Source organism: Moschus berezovskii, chromosome 15 (assembly GCF_049115385.1).
Source record: "Moschus berezovskii isolate FMDL1 chromosome 15, NW_MosBer_1.0, whole genome shotgun sequence".
Classification (NCBI taxonomy): domain Eukaryota; kingdom Metazoa; phylum Chordata; class Mammalia; order Artiodactyla; family Moschidae; genus Moschus; species Moschus berezovskii.
This window is the reverse complement of record NC_142474.1, coordinates 50,226,858-50,247,034: the sequence shown is the minus strand read 5'-3', so window position 1 is coordinate 50,247,034 and position 20,177 is coordinate 50,226,858. Positions and strand designations below refer to the sequence as shown.

Here is a 20,177-nt window from a genome sequence, read left to right as displayed (position 1 = left end):
CTACAGCCTGTGCTCAGCAACAAGAGAAACCACCATGATAAGCCTGCACTTCACAACTTGAGAGTAGCCCCCACTTGCCGCAACTAGAGAAAGCCCTCACAGCAGCGAAGACCCAACACAGTCAAAAATAAATAAATAAAATTAGAAAAAGAAACATTAGTTCACTGAATTATGCAGGTCTTCTATATATGTCATTTTATACAGTATTTTGGAAATCTTATTTGTTAAAATAAACACCAGTCTTGTCTAGAGAAGGCAATGGCAACCCACTCCAGTACTCTTGCCTGGAAAATCCCATGGATGGAGGAGCCTGGTAGGCTGCAGTCCATCGCTATGAGTCAGACACGACTGAGCGACTTCACTTCCACTTTTCACTTTCACGCATTGGAGAAGGAAATGGCAACCCACTCCAGTGTTCTTGCCTGGAGAATCCCAGGGACAGGGGAGCCTGGTGGGCTGTTGTCTATGGGGTCGCACAGAGTCAGACACGACTGAAGCAACTTAGCAGCAGCAGCAGCAGCAGTCTCATCTAAAAACTTACTTAGTAGGAAAGCTTCAGGCTCTTGGGGATGGCTTCAACTTTTCCAAAATTCTAATGCTGCTCGAAAGAATAATTTTTATCCTTGACCATGAATACAGCCAGATGTTTTCTCTTGTAATGACAAGCTTCACTCATCCACTTTTGAGAAAATATCTGCCCAGTACCCAGGACTGAACATGATCTCTCAACATATGTCTGTCAGACGTTCTTTCAAGTAAGGATGGTTATTCCAATGAAGAGCAGCTAGTTTAGCTTCAAACCATCCACAAGCATTTTTCCTCAGGGCTACCACCATGCCTCTGTGCCATGGAAGTCATGTCATCATGCAGGATTTTATAAAGACATGTAAGCTCAAGGTTTAACAAAACTGAATTTTCATCCTGCTTTTTTGTTGTTCTGCTGAGGGAGCTTGGTGGCAGAGAATGCGGCTGTTTGGACAGTTTGCTGTCACGTCCTGAGTTTATCAGTTTTACCCAGTTACACCCTCTGTCCCATCAATGCATTGTGTGCAGAAGTCAGCAGTGGGGAAAAGGCAGGTGACATCTTATTCCCAGCAGGAAAAGAGAGTGGGGGAACCCGCCCAGGTCAGCAGACTGTACTTTGAGAAACAATGCCCTAGTGTAATTCCCGCTTGGTAAAAAGAGGATGTTCAGGCCAGTGAGGATTAGGATCTCACTCAGGCTCATTCCAGCAATGAGGGAAAGAGCCAAAGAGCCAGACCTCTGCTCACGTCCTCACATGTAATCCAACTTGTCTTATTTCCCCCGAAAAACTCCCCACCACCAACAAGCAAAGAAAAAGATTCTAGGGCTGTCAAGTTCACTAAAGGTACAGGACTTACCACGTGAGGAATGTGGAAGTTCTTTCAGCATTTTCAGACATTTTCATTCAGTTATAATATTCTTCAGTGACCTCAGTTTTAGAAGCAGATGGAATAGAATTTTTAAAAACCTGGAAAACTTAATATTCTATCTGAAATTATAAAAGACCTTAGTAATTAATGACTTTTTCCTTTCATTTTTGCGCATCATTTAAAAAAAAAACTCTTATGTTAGTGCCTAAAAGTGTTATTAAAAAGACTGTGTAATTAATGATTTTTAAAAATTTCACTTTGATGTAAACCTAAGCAGTTTGTTCACCAGAAGCTCTGTTAAAGAAGGCTACCATGGAGCTTGGGATTGACACGTACACACTACTATGTATAAAATAGATAACCAGCAATGACCATATAGCACAGGGGACTCTGCTCAGTGCTCTGTAATGGCCTATATGAGAGAAGAATCTAAAAGTGATTGGATATGTGTATAACAGACTCATTTTGCTATATGGAAACTAACGCAGCATTGTAAATAAACTATATTTCAATAAAATTTTTAAAAAGAAAATAGTATAAAAGAAGAAGGCCACCACCCTAGAAGAAGTCTGGCATTCAAGCACATTGTGAAGGAACTCTTTCTGTGTGAATTTCCTTAAAAATCTTAAATTTCCTGTAAATCTCCAGCAACCATGATATAGACTCCTGTTAGAAAAGGAAGCTCTTTGCTCTCCTGATGGTTACGTTTTCTGATTGGAAAAATTTGAAAAGACTTTCTCAATATAGAGATGTATGGTGTGACACTCACAGTCATTGGAGGAGACTGACATATTAACAGAGTCATCGGCAAACCCCTTCAATACGTTCAGTGTGTTGAAATGGAAGGAGAGCAACTTTGGGGTCAGATAGACCTGGGTTCAAACCAATCTCTCCCCTGCAAGCTGCCAGAAAGATTAAGTGTCTGCATCTGTGATCCAGAGATACTATGATCCAGAGCTAGTGGGAGATGAAGTGAGATCATACCTTGAGTACCGAATCTGACCCACAATGGAGGGACATTTTAGTCCTTCACTAGGGGGCTTATGGTTTAGGGTAAGGAAAGACACCTGTTGATAAGTAGAAACAGGGAAAATATTATATACTCTACCTATGTTAAGTGTTCTCAGGAAGAAAAGAAAGGAGACAGGGCAGTAGCTTGAAAGGGAGAGACAGCCCAAGGATTATTTACAGTTGTTGATTTTGTTTGTATAGTTTTGTGTCCAGCAAAAGCACAGGAGAAAGCAACAGAGTGTAGCCACGAGCTGTCAGGTCACTCATCTAGTAAATAACACATTGTATGATGGCCACGTACCAGACAGGAACTGGGGCCAAGGTCCTGACAGTGAGCTTACCTTGTAGTAGGAGAAGACAATCTCATTATAAAAATAAGTGCTGTGAAGGACAATTAAAGCAGAGAAAGAAAAGAGCTGTGTGTGTGGCTGAGCACTGCCTTTAGGTGGGATGACCAGGAAGCCTCCTGACTTCAGGGGTCTCATTGGTGGTGTAGAAGCCCTGAGGCCACAGAGGGGCCTGGAGACATGTGTGGGTGCAGCACAGCATTGGGAACACCCCATTTCCCGATTCAGTTCAGTTCAGTTCAGTCGCTCAGTCGTGTCCAACTCTCTGCGACCCCATGAATCACAGCACACCAGGCCTCCGTGTCTACCACCAACTCCCAGAGTTCACTCAAACTCATGTCCACAGAGTCGGTGATGCCATCCAGCCATCTCATTCTCTGTCGTCCCCTTCTCCTCCCGCCCCCAACCTTTCCCAGCATCAGAGTCTTTTCCAGTGAGTCAACTCTTTGCATGAGGTGGCCAAAGTATTGGAGTTTCAGCTTCAGCATCAGTCCTTCCAATCCCTTTTACGAGGGCATTAATCCCATTCACGATGGCTCCACCCTCAAGACCTACTTATCTCCTAAAGGCCCCACCTCCTAATATCCTTACACTGAAGGTTAGAGTTTCAACATGTGAATTTGGTGTGTGTTTTGGGGGGTGCAGTCACTAATATTCATTTCATTGCAAGGTCAATGCCAAAATCACTGACAAGGGAAAAAGATGGGAATAGGGTGGGGTGGGGCAGAGGGGTGAGGCTTCCGAAAGGCAACAACCTGGCTGGTCCCAGTGAAGAACTGAAGGATGTCTGTTAGGATAAGAAACAGACCGTGGAATTGGTCTGCAGTCTGAGACTAGATGTTGTCCAGTGTTCACAATGGCTGGGTTTCTCTGGCTCCAAGCAGTAGGTACTGGGAGTGGAAAGTACAGGGTGGGACCAGTCAGGGTAAGCACTGTGGAAAGACACCCATGGCATTCTGGGAGTATCCGTGGATGATCAGGCATGAAACCTGATCTGGACCGGGAGTATCTACCTAAGCACACAAACTTATAAACATGCAGAGTCTCAGGGAAAAGAGAGCAGGTGGACTTTGTCATCATTTCATCCCCTCAGGGAAAAGGAGGAGTTAACTCTTAACACGTTCCTCACCTGGAGATGAGAGTAAATGTTTCCTTCAGCCAGCTCTCTAGTTGCATCCAGAGAACAATAAAGATATTGATAGAGGAGAAACTGGGCAGACTTCAAAAGAAAAGGAATCCAGATTGGTTCTACAGCTTTCAAACTCTTGATGCTTTCATTTTTATTCTTTATTTTTTTTTTAGTGATTCAGGTCAGCATTAGCTGAACCTGAGAATCTGTACAGTATATGTGAGATAGCCCACACAGAGCCAGGCTGGTCAACCTCATAGAAGTAGTTCCCCACAAACCCAGGATCTCGGTACCAGCAGTGTCTGGCACTTCATTTTCTTTATTTTCTTTCCAGAGTCAGTATCACAGGTGGTCTCTCTATGTTAAGATAAGATGTATCTTGATTGTAGAAATGAGAAACCGTCAAGACTTACTAATCAGCAGGAGTTTCAGGGAATAATTATCAACGTAGAAATACATGGTGCTGTACATTTGGACTTAAAATCATGAACTATTTGACATAAAAGTTGAGATACAGAAAAACTTGCATTAAAAAAAAAATTGTCCTAAATCTTTGTGCGTCGAAGATAAATCAGAAGTGAAGATAGAACATCTGTAAAACTCTGCCATAAAGCAGTGGAACCATTATTTCATTTTTTAGAAAATGCTGTTTGTACATTCTTTAAAAAGGTCTGTTGTATAGACATACACCAAATCTCCTTTTGTAGTAATGGTATAAAAATAAGAATATCCTTGTGATTCCAGCCCCGTAACTATACTGCAGTTGAAACATTGTGATCTTCACCACTTCAGTTTCATAATCAGGATATTTTGACCAAAATCAAGCATGGTCTGCGCACACCCTAGTTTGTTCCAACTGTCTGCATGTTCTGATGTTGAAACATTGTTCTTTCTGTTTATCCCACGAAGGAAAAGGTTTTCTTCAACAACTGTCATCCCAGATAGTAACTGTTCCAACTGATATTGAAATACAAGATATAAATAGAAGGGGCCAGTTTTTAACTTGTTGGTGGAAGATTTCTTGCCCTGAGATACTGACTCACTAAAGCTCTCTTGCAGGAGATGTCTCCCTGCTCCCCAGCCCTGTGGAGAAACTGCTGACTCAGAAGATGTTGGAATCTCCTGGAAAGACAACCTGTACAGGTATATATGTTTATGGGAGTTTGGACTTCAGATGAAATGATGTGCTCCTTTTACCTTGATGAACTGCAGTGAGCAATGCCTTCTCAGGTTCAACTGCATATTCACAATTCTAGTAATATTTACAATGAAAAGAATAGTGGGGAAATGGGCTTATGAAGTATCTCACAAGTTGCCTTTGCCCTGCTCTGCGTCCCCCAGTGATCATTAGCTCTTAGTTAAATTCTGATGCTGCTCAGTCATTTTTAGATTTGGGTAAATCGACAGCTTTATAATAGTGAATAAAATCTTGCACACGCTACAGGTTTGGTTGTTTTTTTGTTTTTGTTTTTTTGCCAAAAAGAAAAATAACTTCATCTTCCTCAAAGCATTAAAAGTAAGACTATCTCATAGCGTTTTCAACTGTTTTTCATCAGAGGCACTTGAAATTCAAAATAGTTTCCCCTAGAAATAAGGACTGATAAAGGGGGCTTGATTAAAATGAAGGGGAAAGTCACTGAAATCAAGCATTATTAAACTGTATTTTAAATAATAGAGCTTTTTAAATTTTCTTTTCATTTGGGGCATTACTTATATGACTTGAAAAGAATAATTACCTGCCTGAATTTAACGAAAATCACATTGTGTAACGTTTTTTCTCACATTAATATTTTAGGTAATTGGCTTTTAAACTTGTTCATAAAGAATGCTTGTTTTCTCCCACTTGGTGATATATTTACATATCTAATTTGTTCGATTTTATGGGCTGTAGTTCCTCTTTGGATGCCAAATTTTTCTTTCTATACACAAGCTATCTTAAACATATTTCTTAATGATTTCTCCAGCAAAATACTGAAATTCACAAGCACTTTCAAACTTCTGGTTGCCCTGCCCACACCCTCAAGCACTCACATGTTTTCTCTCCCAAAATGAAAAACTGCATGTCCATTGCTCTCACCCTTCTCCCAAGATGTGACCAAAGTTCTTAGTCCCTGTCCCTCACGGGACCCCTGAGACCTGGGCTTACCCTACTCCCTGAAGGTCTACCAGAGGAGGTGCTTTCTTCCCTGCTAAACTGGAGAACAAGAGCAATTAGTATCAATACTCAGTATAAACAAAAGCAGAGGAGAGTATCTCCCGAAAACTGCTCTTTGCAGTTTTCACTCCTATTCACTAAATACTGTTAATCTGATTAGCACTTTGTCAACTGCATGCAAAATGGGGTTGGGGCAGGGGGAACGGGCAGGGTAAAGAGAGCCTGGTAGGCTGGATCAGATGAAGCTGCCAGAGTGGATGGCCCCAGAGAGGCAAGAAAGAAATGCTTTACAGGTTTACTGAATCATTCACAAGGAATAGTTATTTCTTCCCATTTTCTTTCATTTCCCTCTCAACAAAGAAATACCCTTTTAAAGATTCAGTACTATTTCCACTGGGCTTCCCTGGTGGTTCAGTGGTAAAGAATCTGCCTGCCATGCAGGAGACACTGGTTCCATCCCTGAATCAGGAAGGTCCCCTGGAGAAGGAATGGCAACCCACTCCAGTATTCTTGACTGGGAAATCCAATGAACAGAGGAGCCTGGCAGGCTATAATCCATGGGGTCATAAAGAGTCAGACATGACTTAGCGACTGAACAACAACAACGCTGTTTCCATATGATTCATGGTCAAGATTTGTGCTTTTTTTTTTCCCTTCTACCAAATATAATTGTCAGGAGCCTCATAAGCTTGGCAAGAAAATGTAGAAGACAGAGGACTTCCTTGATGGTCCATTGGTTAAAAACCTGCCTGCCAGTGCAGGGGACACAAGTTCAGTCCCTGGTGCAGGAAGATCCCACATGCCCTGAAGCAGCTAAGTCAGGGCACCAAAACTAGAGACAACCCTATTGCAGCATTGAAGACCCAGTGCAGCCAGAAGAGAGAGGGAGCAAGAGTAGAAAACTAATGTGTACTGCAAAATTGATGTGTAGCAAGCCCCACCCTGGCATGTTTATGGATACTTTTTTCATTTAATCCTGACAGCAACCAAATACAATTATGCACACTTCATAAATAAGAACCCTCAGGCTGAGAGTGAGTGACTTTCAAAGTCACTCACTCTCAGCCTGAGTGTTCTTATTTGTGAATCCTAAGCTATGAGTCAGAGACAGGAGTTGAATCCACATCTGTCAACCCCCAAACCCATGTTCTTCCCACTAGAGACTATGATGGTGGCCATCACCATGGATACAGCTTCCAGGCAGCAGGGAGAACTGGGAAGAGCCTTTGGTGTCACCTGGGCTAAGCCTTGAATTCCAGTCTGTAACCTGCTGGCTTTGAAATCTATATCTGTAAAATACACATGAGCAGTAATTCCTAACTCCCTAACTCAGTGGATTGTGGGGATTAAAGGAGATAATGCATCCAAAGTATTTTGCACGTTACCTGATACATGAAATATCCTTATCATTGAATTAATGTTGAAGAAACAGCATTGAATAGTGCTAGGAAAGAAAAGGATCTCCTGTGCTCAGAAAAGAATTCTCTTCCTTGCTAAGCTAGTCGATGATGAGCAAGACAGCTCTCAAAGCCTGTGCTGAATGGAAGATGTCAGGACATCCCTGGGGTGGCTGCAAGAGGGGAGGGAAGGGAGCTGGCTGGGACCTCAGTTCAGCAAGGGCAAGTGTGCTGAGGAGGATGGACTCAGGACACAAGATCGCCAGGTGGGACTGTCTTTCTTTCTCATACAGTGTCAGATTTCCTGAACTAGGGGTCCTAGTAGAGTGATTCTGTGAGGTCCGAGTGCTGTGGATGTGTGGACTAGAGAGGTCTTGGCATCCTGAGTCCTCAGAAACAAAGAACACTGTGCCTATGCTGCCAGCATGCTTTACAGCACTATCTCTCCCGCCAGCATTCAACACAGCCCTGTAGACGGCGCCGCAGAGCCTGGAGGTGCCTGGGGGAGCCAGTGGGCTACGGCTCCACGTGTTTATAGGTTTTTCAACAAAATTAAATTGAGCTCCTCCCATGTTCAGAGGCCTTTCTTTCATCTTGGACTTCTCCAGGGTTTCACCATACTGCTTTTAACCAGAGACCGTCCTGGGAAACAGTTTGAACCCCAACTGGAACTTATTATTGGAAAGCCAAGTGAGAGGGAGAACGGGGATGCCAAGCAATAAAAGTAAAAATAGAGTTTCTCAGTTTAATACAATTAAAACCAAAACAAGCCCTAAAAGTTTGGGCTCTTTTGTGGCCAAGAGTGCTTGGCAGCACTCTTGTTCTGGGCCTAGAGCCAGGGAGCCCTGTGTCAAGAGCAGGGACCCTCTTTCTCTACCTGTTCTCTGCTCTGGACTTAGCCACGGACCTCAGTGTCTCCCTAGATGGAGTGATGGTGGAACCGTGTCCAAACCAGCAAGGGTCAAGCGGGAGCAACTTTGTTCAGAAGCAGCACCCTGCGCCTTGGTTCTGTGGGTGGAAATCAGGAAGTGAGTTATTTGCAGCTGTTGGAGAACTGCCTGCTTCATGTGCTTGTCTCTTAACACTGTCTGTACAGGGGCATGTTGTGAAGCAGCCTGATGAGGCTAGCTTGGCTGTGGGCTCATGGACCACTGACCCGCATCTTCCCTCTGCTGCCTCTCACATGCAGCCACACCCATCAGTTCGACCTGATGGAGGAGATGCACACAGGACCCACTTGGTCCTTTCTCCAGACAAATAGCTGGCCACCTTATTGGATTCGTCAGAATCCTATGGTTAGTAATTCAACTCAACTTTGAATATCTGCTTTTACCTTCAAGTGACTCTTAGTTTTTCATCAGTTCTCTAATTAGTGGGCTGTTGGAAAGAATCTTTTAATGGTCATTGAAGTTTGGGAATACGACAAGCCATTTCTACTTTCACATTTTTCCCCCCTCCTTAAAATTTAGAAATAATAATATATTTTAATATAATATATGAATTATAATATAATATATTTTGGAGTTAAGGGCAATTTTGTAAATACTTTCCCCCTTTTCAATTAATTAATTTTATTAATTAACTTGATTTATTAATTTATTTATTTATTTTGACTGCGCTAGGTATTCATTGCTTCACAGGCTTTTTTCTAGTTGTGGCAAGCAAGGGCTACACTCTAGTTGTGATGTGCAAGCTTCTTATTGCAGTGGCTTCTCTTGTTGCAGAGCATGAACCTTAGGGCATGGACTTCTGTAGTTTTGGCTCTTAGGCTCTAGAACACTGGTTCCTTAGTTGTGGTCCACAGGCTTAGTTGGGATGTGGGATTTTCCTGGATCAGGAATCAAACCCGTGTCTCCTGCATTGGCAGGCAGATTCTTTACCTCTGAGCCACCAAGGAAGCCTAAAAATTTTCCCCCTCTTGAGGGGAGGATGATGAAGTAGAAGCTCATTGTCCACATTAGAATTAGACGGGTGTGGACTTCAGCTGTTACCTAACTTCCTCAAGCCTCTTTTTGCTTAATCTGTTAAGGGGGACAGTAATACTTATTTGTAGAGTTTGCATAAGGATTCACTTAAGAGACCCAGCACAGAGTCTAGACCATAATAAGGACTCACTACCACCTCGTTTTCCTTTAATCCGCAGTTAGATCAAATTCTCACCGACTGTAAATGTCACTCTTCAAAATAATTATTTTTAATACACTTAACATATTAAAAACAGCCCACATTTAAAATCGTAATACTAAGTATTTGCATTGTAGAATTGTGCAAAATTAATTTTACTGAGTGAGCCTTTCATGTTTCCAGTTAATAAAAGTCCATGTTTAGTGCCTGGGAGTCCTGTGAGCCTCTTTAACTGTGTTATGGGTAATTTCGCAGGATTTCCAGAAATGATGAATGTCAGTGGAAATTTCGACTTACCATTTAGTGCACAGTTCTCTGAAATCTGTGATTTAGTAGGTGACAGGTGAGGGGTTTTAGATCACACCATCAGGGAGAGAGGCCTTGTAAATGCATCGTGGGATAAACCACTGTTGCAGCCGTGTAGCTGAGAAAGACTTGCTACAATCGTACCATTTCAGTGTTTTAAAAAACTTCATGGCATTTTCAGCTTCTCTAAACACTCCTGTTGTTCAAACTACTTTAAAACAAAACTTGTGGTTATTATAGCATAACTGACCTTTATTGAAAATTGCTTTGTTTTATGTTTTTTAAGGTGTTGTTGTTGTTATTGTGGATCACTTTTAAAGTCTTCATTGAATTTCTTACAATATCATTTCTGGTTCATGTTTATGGTTTTTTGGCCTCAAGGCATGTCAGGGATCCTAGCTCCCTGACCAGCACCCCTTCATTGGAAAGTGAAGTCCCAACCACTGGACCACCAGGGAAGCTCCTGCCTTGTTTTATTTTAAGGAGCCAAATGTTGGGAGAGATGGTTCTCAGCACTTTAGTTGTCCTTGGGAGATAATGAGCTCTGATGCTTCCCGGGACTGAACCTTGAGGGGTGGTGATGCACTGCCTGTCAGATGATTCAATTACTTCTCTTATCACTAGCAATTCTAATCCTTAAATAGGCAAGAAAAGGAAAAACTTGAAATGCTCTCTGTGTCATCTGGACATAGTCATTTACGAACGGATACACACTTACCCATCACCATCATCCCGAAAGATACTCCTTCTGCACAACGGATCCAAAAAGGAAATCTTCATTTGCCTTTCATTCATTCAACCAATATTTATAGGTACCTTCTCTGTGCTAGGCATAGAGAATATTCAGTGGAAAGTATGCATTCATCCCCATCCCACCCTATAGTTACTCCCCACCACTGTGCCTTTACCCCAAAGGCCACATTAAGACTAGTTTCTTTGGTTTCCTTTGAGAGATATTCTGTGTATACACAGGCATTAGTTTGTGTGTGTCTCTCACTACTTTAAAAAAAAAAAAAATCCAAGTGATAGTATCTCCAAGTATCTCACTTGGAGAGTGTTATGTGTCAGTCTAACTCATTCTTCTTTTCTACTACTGCTTAGTATTCCATTGCATGATTGGCTGAGTATTGTGTTTGTACCCTGTATTAGTACTTTGTTTCTACCGTTGCATAATATTCTGTTGCATGGTTGGCTGTTGTATTAGTACCCTCTTGCTGAACATTTGAGTAATTCCTAAGGAGTTTTTCCCTCTATTTTTATGGCCTTGCCCTCTTTCTCCTGGTATGATTTTCTTCTAATGCATCATTTCATTCCCTGTCACCTCATCATTAATGATTCTGGGAGAAGAGACTCAACATCACCTTCATGATCTGTTCCACACCTGTTCCATCTGTATGGAATTCCCAACAGATCCAGGCAAGTGTGAGTAAATTCAGTTTATCCTTTCACCCCACAGATTTCTTCTGATTATTGATCATGAGGCTAATTGATACATTTTTATACCCCCAGGATCTACCTCTTTGAATTTCAGGGAACCTGGGGAAAATTGTGTGGCAGGCCTTTTACTGTCACCCCGGGCTCTGTCGTTTCAGGCCGCTCACCGATCAGTATTCTTCAATGCTGGGATTGTGGTTACCCTAAAGTTTCCTTTGCTCCGAGACCACAGTTGGCTTCCTTTTCCTGTGACTGTCATTGGTCTTCATGTGAGATTTTATTTCCACTGTAATATAGGAACTTCTGAAGATTCGTTGAAGCATATCTACTTTAAATGTATCATAATTAGCCCTCTCCCGCCCTTCTGGAGCAGCTCAATAAATATAGCTGGCTTCATTGCTGGGAACCTTAACTGTCAGAAGATTGCTTTCTTATACTCAGTCATAAAACCTGGGGAGCCCCTTCCCAGCTGAAGTCTTTGGGGACTTTGAGGTGACCTTGACCACCAGTTGTTGCTTCAGCTGCATCTTTTGTTCTTTGTTATTTCTGCTCCTCGTCATGCTGACAGAGCCATTCTCTGCTCTGAGGGTCAGTTTTTCCACTTCTAGCTTCCTCCTCTTTTCTCTCTAATCCCCTTCTTTTTCCCTCTTTGTGAGTCTGTTTTCTTTAAAGCAGTTTCTTCTTCAGAGCTTGCTTGTTTCTTTGTACCCCAATAGCATCATTTACCATTCTCTCTTATTACCTCCTCAGATGGTTAGTCATTTGGCCTCACCTCTCCCCTTTAACCAGCGAACTGAACTGAACTCCCCTTTAACCTTAAAAGGTTTTTTGTTTGTTTTCTTTTAAAAAAAAAAAAAAATCATGGTGGTATCCTTATTCTGATGGTGGCCAAATTAAATTGAAAAAAAAGTATTCCAGAGACCTATTCTCTGTTTCTTAATTTTCAAAGTAATATGGCAGTTTTCAGTTTGCTTTTAAATTGTGTTTTTTTTCCTTTCGTTTACTGATCACTTTATTACAAGTATCATTTACAAATTTAACAAGTAATTATCAGATTTCTGAGCACATCCGTAACCCTGTTCCAGGCCCCAAAGAGGTAAATAAACTCCCCATCGACAAGGAATTCACTTTTGTAGAGGGAGGGTGTGGGATGGGGACTGCAGACCATAATGTAATCCATGAGATGGAGCGAGTGTGCTGGAGGAGATGGAAATGGGAAGTGGGGCAGGGAGTTCAGAATGGGGCTACAGGTTTACTAAGGCTCTTCTCTTTAGTAAAAGAAGAGTTCACCATGAAGAGGCTATTTGAGCAAAACTTGAAGAAAATGCTGCAGCCCTTACTGGGGATGATCGAGAGAAGCAAGTCAGGGTGGTGAGAGTAGCAGGTGTGAACCCTCTGGGATTCAGGTGTGTGGCCCCTGTGAGGATCAGCAGCAAGGCTGTGTGCCTGGAGAGAACCTGGGGAGGGACTAGGTTGGAGCACTCCCAGGAGCCCAGGGCTCCAGGCCCTTGAGGCCCCTGCAAGGACTTAGGCTCCAGTCTGGGATGAAGAGCCAGTTGGACAGACTTGAGCAGACAAGTGAGGTGTCTTGTGCTGCAATGCATTGTTGTCACATATTATTGTATTTCAAGCGGACTTGAGACTAATTAAGGCCAGCATAGCCTTTCTTCCAGCTCTTCTTGCTATAAATACTGTGTATTCCATCACTTAGGAGTAGGAACTAAATAGAAATCACCCAGTGTTTCCTGTCCCATGATAGGTTACATAAATGCAAAGACCATTGTGATTGTCATTGTAATTATTTAATAAGCTTTGTCACTTGGCAACCAAAAGCTGTCAATAATTTTAAGCTCTCTGTAAACTCTCTCAATCCTGGTTTAATGTATTTATGTACAGCTTACTTCAGTACTTCTAAAAAGTTAAAATGAGGTTTAACATGAAAGATGTTTAAATTTAAAAACTGTGGAAATAGAACTTGAAAAATGAATTAAATTATGCAGGAAGATGAAGCAGATATAGCCAATCAGTTTAGGTGACTGCTGTGAGGTGATCAACCAGTCAGTTTACCCATGAACTTCGTGGTCACAAAGCCAGATTACATAATTATCCTTCTCTGATTTTTCCAACCTTAACACTAGTCTTTTCCTTCTTCCTCTAATGTATGCTATAATACTATGTGAAATATGTTTCTAGCATACTTTTTCTTCATCAAACAGTGATTACTGTCTAGAATAAGTTGGTCAGTCAGTACATATTTTAACTCTATTATGTCATTTGTTTATTTGCACTGTCATTTTTGCTGAAAAAAATCAATTTTGTGCTAAAACTGTTAGTTCACTCACTGTAGACATTAAAATCAAGGTTGATTTTTAATGTTTAATGGTCGTTTCACCAGATAGCCAGCTAACTAAGGGAAAAGCTGTATCATTTCATCTTTATACCTTTCACATGACATGACATGACACGGTATGAAGTAGCAGGCAGTTGTATCCAACTCTTTGCAACCCCATGGACTGTATCCCACCAGGCTCCTCTCTCCATGAAATTTTCCAGGCAAAAATACTAGAGTAGGTTGCCATTTCCTACTCCAGGGAATCTTTGAACCCGAGTCTCTTGCGTCTCCTGCATTGAACAGGTGGATTCTTTATCAGTGTGCCACCTGGGAAGCCCTTTATACCCTTGGTAGTTCCCAAACAAATAGTTCTTCGATCCTCTTCCTGTAACTCCAAAATTTAACAGGCTCTGAAAACAGAATATGTTATCAAAAGTTGGATATTAAAACACATTCAGAGGCAAAGCCTAAACTGAAATAAGAACTTTAAAAATCATTCCTTCCCCCCACCGCCTGCCTTGTGAATGCTCATATATTTCACTACAGAAGTGGTAATAGGTTTAATTTGGGGTATTATGCAGACTCTGCAAGGTGTTACATAACATCTGCTGTAAGCATTTATTACTTCTTTAAAATTTGAAAGTGTAAATTCCAAAGCACATCTGGCCCCAGTGGTTTCAGAAAAAAACCATGGGTGGCAGCCATCTCTAGAATAGTGTGGGTACCTGGAAAATACAAGCTGACTGATATGAGGTACTCAGAAATGAGAAATTCTTCTGCAGCCAGGACTCAAGAGCTTGAGGCCTTAGGGGAGAAAACCAATGATTCAGCCCTTAGAAGCACTGCATGGAAATGTTTCCATAATTGTCCCCTCAGAGCGGTAATCATGGCTTTTCGGTCAGCCTAATAAATCTCAAATATGAAGTGTTAGCCTGTCAGTTAAAATTGTTCCCATCGGTGTCCTGGAAGGGCCTTTTTGTGTGATCCATGTATTTTTTATGTTGTCTCTGTGTCTTTACTTATCACTCTGTATCTTTTTGTTTTTCTTCCAACATGTGTGTAAGGTGTCACATCAACTTTTTTAATACTGGTGATTTAATTGCAAAAGCACACATAAACAGTTTGAGAGGTGTGAGAAGAAATTCACAAGTCACACGGGGAAACGGCCACAGAGTCAGCATTCAGTCTGGCATGCATCCCTGTGTGCAGGACAGATGGCGCTGCCAGTGGGTCAAATTTGTCCTAAAACCGAGTAAGAAAGGAGTTTGGTACAAGAAACATTTGTTTCCTAACAAAGATACAGTGGGATCCAATATGGGCTTTGTGCTCACAGAGCATAAGTTTAATAGGGAAAGCAAGACATTTATATAAAAGAAGAGTCCGCAGTAGAACATGCCAGAGGGGGTGTAGCCCAGAGCTCAGGGACAGGGTGGGGAGCACTGGCCTGTAAAATAAATCAGAGTGAAGTCAACGGGGAGGATGGACTTGCAGAATACAAGGATAGTCCCAGCTTTCAGGATGCTCTGTGTTCTGTAGTAGAGATGAACAAACAGATAAATTACTGTGGAAAGTGGTGAGTGTTATGACAAGGGCCGTGGAACCCTGGAGAATAACAGTCATCAGTCCCTGGAAAGGTGGGCAGGAACTGACCTCCATCTTGAGGAACACTTGCTCTGCACCCAAGGGCAGGGCTGGGTCCAAGGATGCTTCCGGGCAGAGGAGATGGTTGGATGCTTACCTGTGCTCTCACCACAGGACAGTGACCCCAGAGTGACTTTTTATGTTGTGTTGTCCTGCAGGCGAACCAAATATCCCTCCTGGGGCGATTCACAGTGGGAAAGGCCTGCAGAATAAGAGTCAATTTAGAACCATCGCTCCAAAGATTGCACCCCAAGTCTTGGCACCCAGAGTGCTGCCTGGCCCGGCACCCTCACTCTCTGATCAGGCGAATCCAGGCCCTTCCCTCAGCTCCAAGCCCCTGGGGATGCCCCCGCAGAATTACACACTGATGCAGGTGGCTGGCCAGGAAGGGACCTTCTCGTTGTTCGCTCTGCCGCACGTGGCCTCAGCTCACCCGATCCAGAAACCCCGGCTGCCTCTGCCCGAGAACCTAAAGCTGCCCATCCCTCGGTACCAGCCCCCGAGACCCGGCAAAGGAGTCAGAAAGAAGCCGGGGCTCGGTTTCTCCTCCGAGACGGGCTGCAGCAAACCTGCCCAAACCCAAGCAGCCCCTTCCCCACCTGAGCATCCTGAGCCCCTACACAAGCCCAACTCACCCAAGCCGGCACCAGACCCAGCCCTAGCTGCGCTAACCAACAGGAGTGGCCCCGGAGACCCCCGGCCTCCAGGAACCAGCAACCATGGAGGTCGGACTCCACCTGCCACCCCAGCACTGGCCACACCAGAGGAGCCCTCCACCGAGCAGGGCCTCCCGAAGAGTTCAGGAAGAGTGAAAGTTCCAGGCAAGAAAACCCCCAGGAAACCTTCTGCTGTTGCCAGTGAAAAACCTCAAGAACCGGTCGATGCCACCAAAGCCATTTTGTCGTCACCAGGCGTCATTGGAAATGCGGTCCAGGTGCCCTCTTACGTCCCCAGAGGTAAACTGCCCATCCTGCCCTACTCGAGAGTGAAGACCGTGCAGGTTTACAGGAGCAAAGCCGCCATGAACACTGAGCATGTCCCCTTCCCTGGGCTCAGGACTGCCCGAGACCAGACCCCCTCCATCCCGGAAGGCTTCAGTGCAGCCCCGCAGGTGGGGGACAGGGGACCTGCCCCACCGGCTCCCGGGCAGAGCCCCGGCGACAGTACCTCCTGTTCAGCCACCAAGCCTGACCTCAACCACAAAACAAAACTAAACGGTGAGACAGCAAAGAGAAGAGGAAGAAAACGCAAGGGCCCAGACGAACTTTTGACATTTCAGGGGAAAAGGTGGAAATGTGTCCTTAGTTGTAAAGACAGCAAAGAAAGAGTCAAAAGTGAACCCCAAGAATCCAGGGAGCAAAAACCAGGGACCGTGAAAAAATACCGGAGCATCATGCCCAAACCTGTCCCGGCCCTGCCAGCCCTGGCCTCGCCCCCAGCCACCCTCCAGCCCCCGCCACCCGGGAGCCTGGGACACTTGTCTTTCGATCACTCCCTGGCCCCCAAGCATCTGGACTGGAAGGAGGACGGCCAGCCCCCAAAGCCCGACCCTGCCTTCAGAAACGGGTTCTCCGGCCTCAGGAAGACTTGGCACAGGTGCCACGTGTGTGACCACCCCTTCCCATCCAAGGAGCACCTCCGCGAGCACACAAGCGGACCCCCGGATGGCCGGCCCTTCAGCTGCAGGCTCTGCAGAAAGGTGTACAAGCGGCGGGGCAGCCTGAGCGCGCATGTGCGGTTGCACCACGGGGACTCCCGGCCCAGGAAGCTTGTGTGCTGTGAGTTCTGCGCCAAGGTGTTCGGCCACGTCAGAGTGTACTTCGGCCACCTGAAAGAGGTGCACGGTGTGGCCATCAGCACCGATGATGGCCATCAGGGGCCATCAGGCTCCCCCTGCGAGCCGCAGCCGGAGGACCTGCCAAGGACCAGAGAGCAGACCCCTTGCCAGGTGGAGGGACTGGTGGACAGGTGAGTATGGGTGACGGGGGGCCTGGCCAGAAGGAACTTTCAGATTCCAGATCAGGGTCGGATCCCACATTCCAAAAGGTGAGTTTGGAAAGACAGCCCTCAGATTAAGATTTCAGAAGTTAACTGCTACCACTTATCTCTGTTCTGTGATGAATAGCCTCATTTCTCTTTGGTCTCTGATCATTAATGATTTTTGACCAGCTTCATCCTCCTGTCTGCCAGGGCACAAGGGCCAGCTTGAGGGATGCTGGAGACATTCGGGCACGTTATTAATTTTGCATCTGAAATATGGAAGAGTAACTTAACATATATGGTTATGGTCCTTTTGACCAGTAATTTCCCTCAAACTCATGCCCACAGAATGTATATTGAAAGAGCATCATTTGCCCCAAAACTGGCATACCAGGTGGTGGGGACTCAGCCCCTCCAGGGCAGACCTGCCCCTCAGCACTTGGTCTTTTTCCCCTTGAGGCCAGGTAAGCTGTCTCCTACATGGTTGCCTGTGCGGTGCTGCTTTCCAGCTTTGTAAACAAGGCAGCTGAGCCATCTGAAAGCCTGTCGAATGGGTCAGAGTCCTGAGTAAACCAAGGAAGCACCCTCAGTCTGTCCCTTTTGCTCTGAGTGATGGAGGGGGTTTCTGTAAGATGCATGCACATGAACCTTGCAAATCAAACATCTCCCAGCACGTTAGAACCTCGGTCCCTCATCATCACCAGTTCTGATGGTTCTCAATCCTTTCGGTTCACTTTCAGCTCTGTTTCTCATAGTCACTAAAAATAAGCTACACCAGTCCTGTTTCTTCCTGGCTTTTCTGGAGTTTCGCTGTGTCTCTTTAGGCATTTCCATTCCCTGTGCCTTTTCCTAAGGTATATAGCCACCTCCCCCAAAGAAACCTCACTTCTGAATGGTTAATGGAGTCCATTTTGATTTTTAGGTAAACAGTGCAAAGTGCATTGGGGGCTCGGGGTTAGGAAGGGCCCCCTGATGGGTGGGGACAGTCATCTCAGCTGGACCCAGTGGGTCCTGCAACACTTGGTACCTCCTGCTCCCCTGGTGGGCACATCTCTTGCCATGGTAACCAAAGAACAGTTAGCTCTCAGAGGAGATTCATAAAGGGGACCCTCTTTGTGAAGTGGCCCTGCCAGCCTGGGAGGTGTGAGGCCCCACCACACAGGCCTGACATTGACCTTCTCCGTGGCCTCTGTCTCCCACATGGTCTCTGTTCTCCCTGCCTTCGACCTCCTCTTGAGTGCATGGTGCATATGTCTTAGAGCCCAGAAGGCCAGGAGCTGTTAGGAGAAGTTTTTCGGTGAGGTCTGACATATTCTCTCCCCCGTTTCCAGGGAGACCAAGTCTAGCCTGGAAGAAGACCTCCTCATGAACCAGAATGACGAGGCCGGGTTCCAGATCAGATGTGGTCGCTGTCAGATCACTGCCCAGTCTCTGGCTGAAATCAAGTTCCACCTGCTTTCCGTTCATGGTGAGGAAATCCAGGGCCAGTTGCCAGAGGAGAGCTCACCCTCCCCGGGAAGCAGAGCAGCTCAGGGAGAACTGACTAAACAGGCTGCTCCTTTCTGGAAACGTCCTGAGAGAAGGAAGCTGCTAAGGCATCATGCCTTGGCTGGAGAGCTCTGTGTAGTCCCCAGACTGAAAAGACAACTCTACCTCCATCATCAGAACGACGTGGAAACCCTCACGAAACAAGAACGAGCCCAGCCAGGACCCAGTGAGCCCGGGGGAGACCCCCAGGGCCCCAAGTGTCCTGGCCCCCAGACTGCGCTCCCCCTGCCCCAGCCTGGCTTTAACTGTGTCCTTTGTGCACAGATACTAGGGAGCAAAGAAGAGCTACTTCTACACTGGGAGCGGCAGCACAAGTGTGAGGACCCCCCCAAACTGTGGACAATTTTCAGCACGCTCTCCAGCCAGGGAGTTGTCCAACTTTCCAGCAAAACTGGAAAATGAAACATGGGGTCGGGGGTTAGGGAGAGGTGTGCGCTCTCAGCTGCCTCTATTTTGTGGAGGTGATTAAACACCAAAATCCAACAAGTTAGGATCAGCATTAAGTAGCAGAAGTGATTTTTGTACATAGTCTTATTTTATTATAGAATATGTATGTACATATGCTCTTGATGCATATTTTTCTAACATATACAGTTTTATTTGAAAATCTTATGTCCTGTTCATGTCTGAGACTTTTATTTCAGATTCAATAAAAAGATAAATTTGCAGACTGAAATGAGGTCTATTAGGCTGTCCGTCAAATACAGTTTTTAGTGAAAACACGTGTTTGTGTGTGTGTGTGTCCTGTGTTCATTCACATATTTTCTGTTTAAGTGGATTAATGTGATAAATTTCCAGGTGGGAAAAACATTTCAGTCTCAATCCTGGCGTATTATTGATCTTTATCAAATTCTCTGGTTTGTTTGAATATGCCATGGAGCAGCATAATTAATAAGGTTCTCATCTATCATAACTGAAAATCCATGTTTTCAGGGCTTCTGTTTTCTTAAAAGCACATTCCCCTGAAGATGAGATGCCAGTAAGTCTTTATACTGACAAAATGCTCCCTATCGAAGTCATCAAACATTTTTTTAGGACTTCAGCTAATAGAGAAACCACTTTTTGGGTAAAGAGGTATTCTCAAAACGTCTTTTGAGGCAGAAAATTTACAACCCACAGAATGAACAGGGTAGTTCAGCCCAGATGTCGAGGTGTGTCAGCTGCTTCTCCTCCCTCCCCGGGAAGTGCTGTCACTCACTGATCAGTTTTAGATGCAACTGTGCCTTTCAAGCTCAGGTTCTCTTTGAAAGTCAAGAGTAAATGATTGCCTCTTAAATTCCTGGGAAATTACCTAGAATCAGAAAAATCACCATCTGAAGTCTCTGGCCATCCTGACTACAAAATTGTTTTCTCAGAATGGGGGAATTGGAGCTCTCAGG

The 20,177-nt window shown here is 44.5% G+C and overlaps 1 protein-coding gene across 2 annotated transcripts in view; it reads left to right on the top strand.

Annotated features, from left to right (window-relative positions):
• Positions 1-19,491, top strand: part of ZNF438 (zinc finger protein 438) — a 209,408-nt gene extending 189,917 nt beyond the window's left edge. Inside the window, exons 6-9 of one of the 2 annotated variants that reach the window (XM_055429845.2) lie at positions 4,941-5,024; positions 11,211-11,285; positions 15,429-17,238; positions 18,582-19,491. In XM_055429845.2, the coding sequence (XP_055285820.2) occupies positions 4,941-5,024; positions 11,211-11,285; positions 15,429-17,238; positions 18,582-19,200 (2,588 nt within the window). In that variant the 3' untranslated portion in view covers positions 19,201-19,491. The remainder of the gene's footprint in view (positions 1-4,940; positions 5,025-11,210; positions 11,286-15,428; positions 17,239-18,581) is intronic. The other variant, XM_055429861.2, reaches the window with a different exon arrangement.
• Positions 19,492-20,177: the final 686 nt, after the last annotated feature.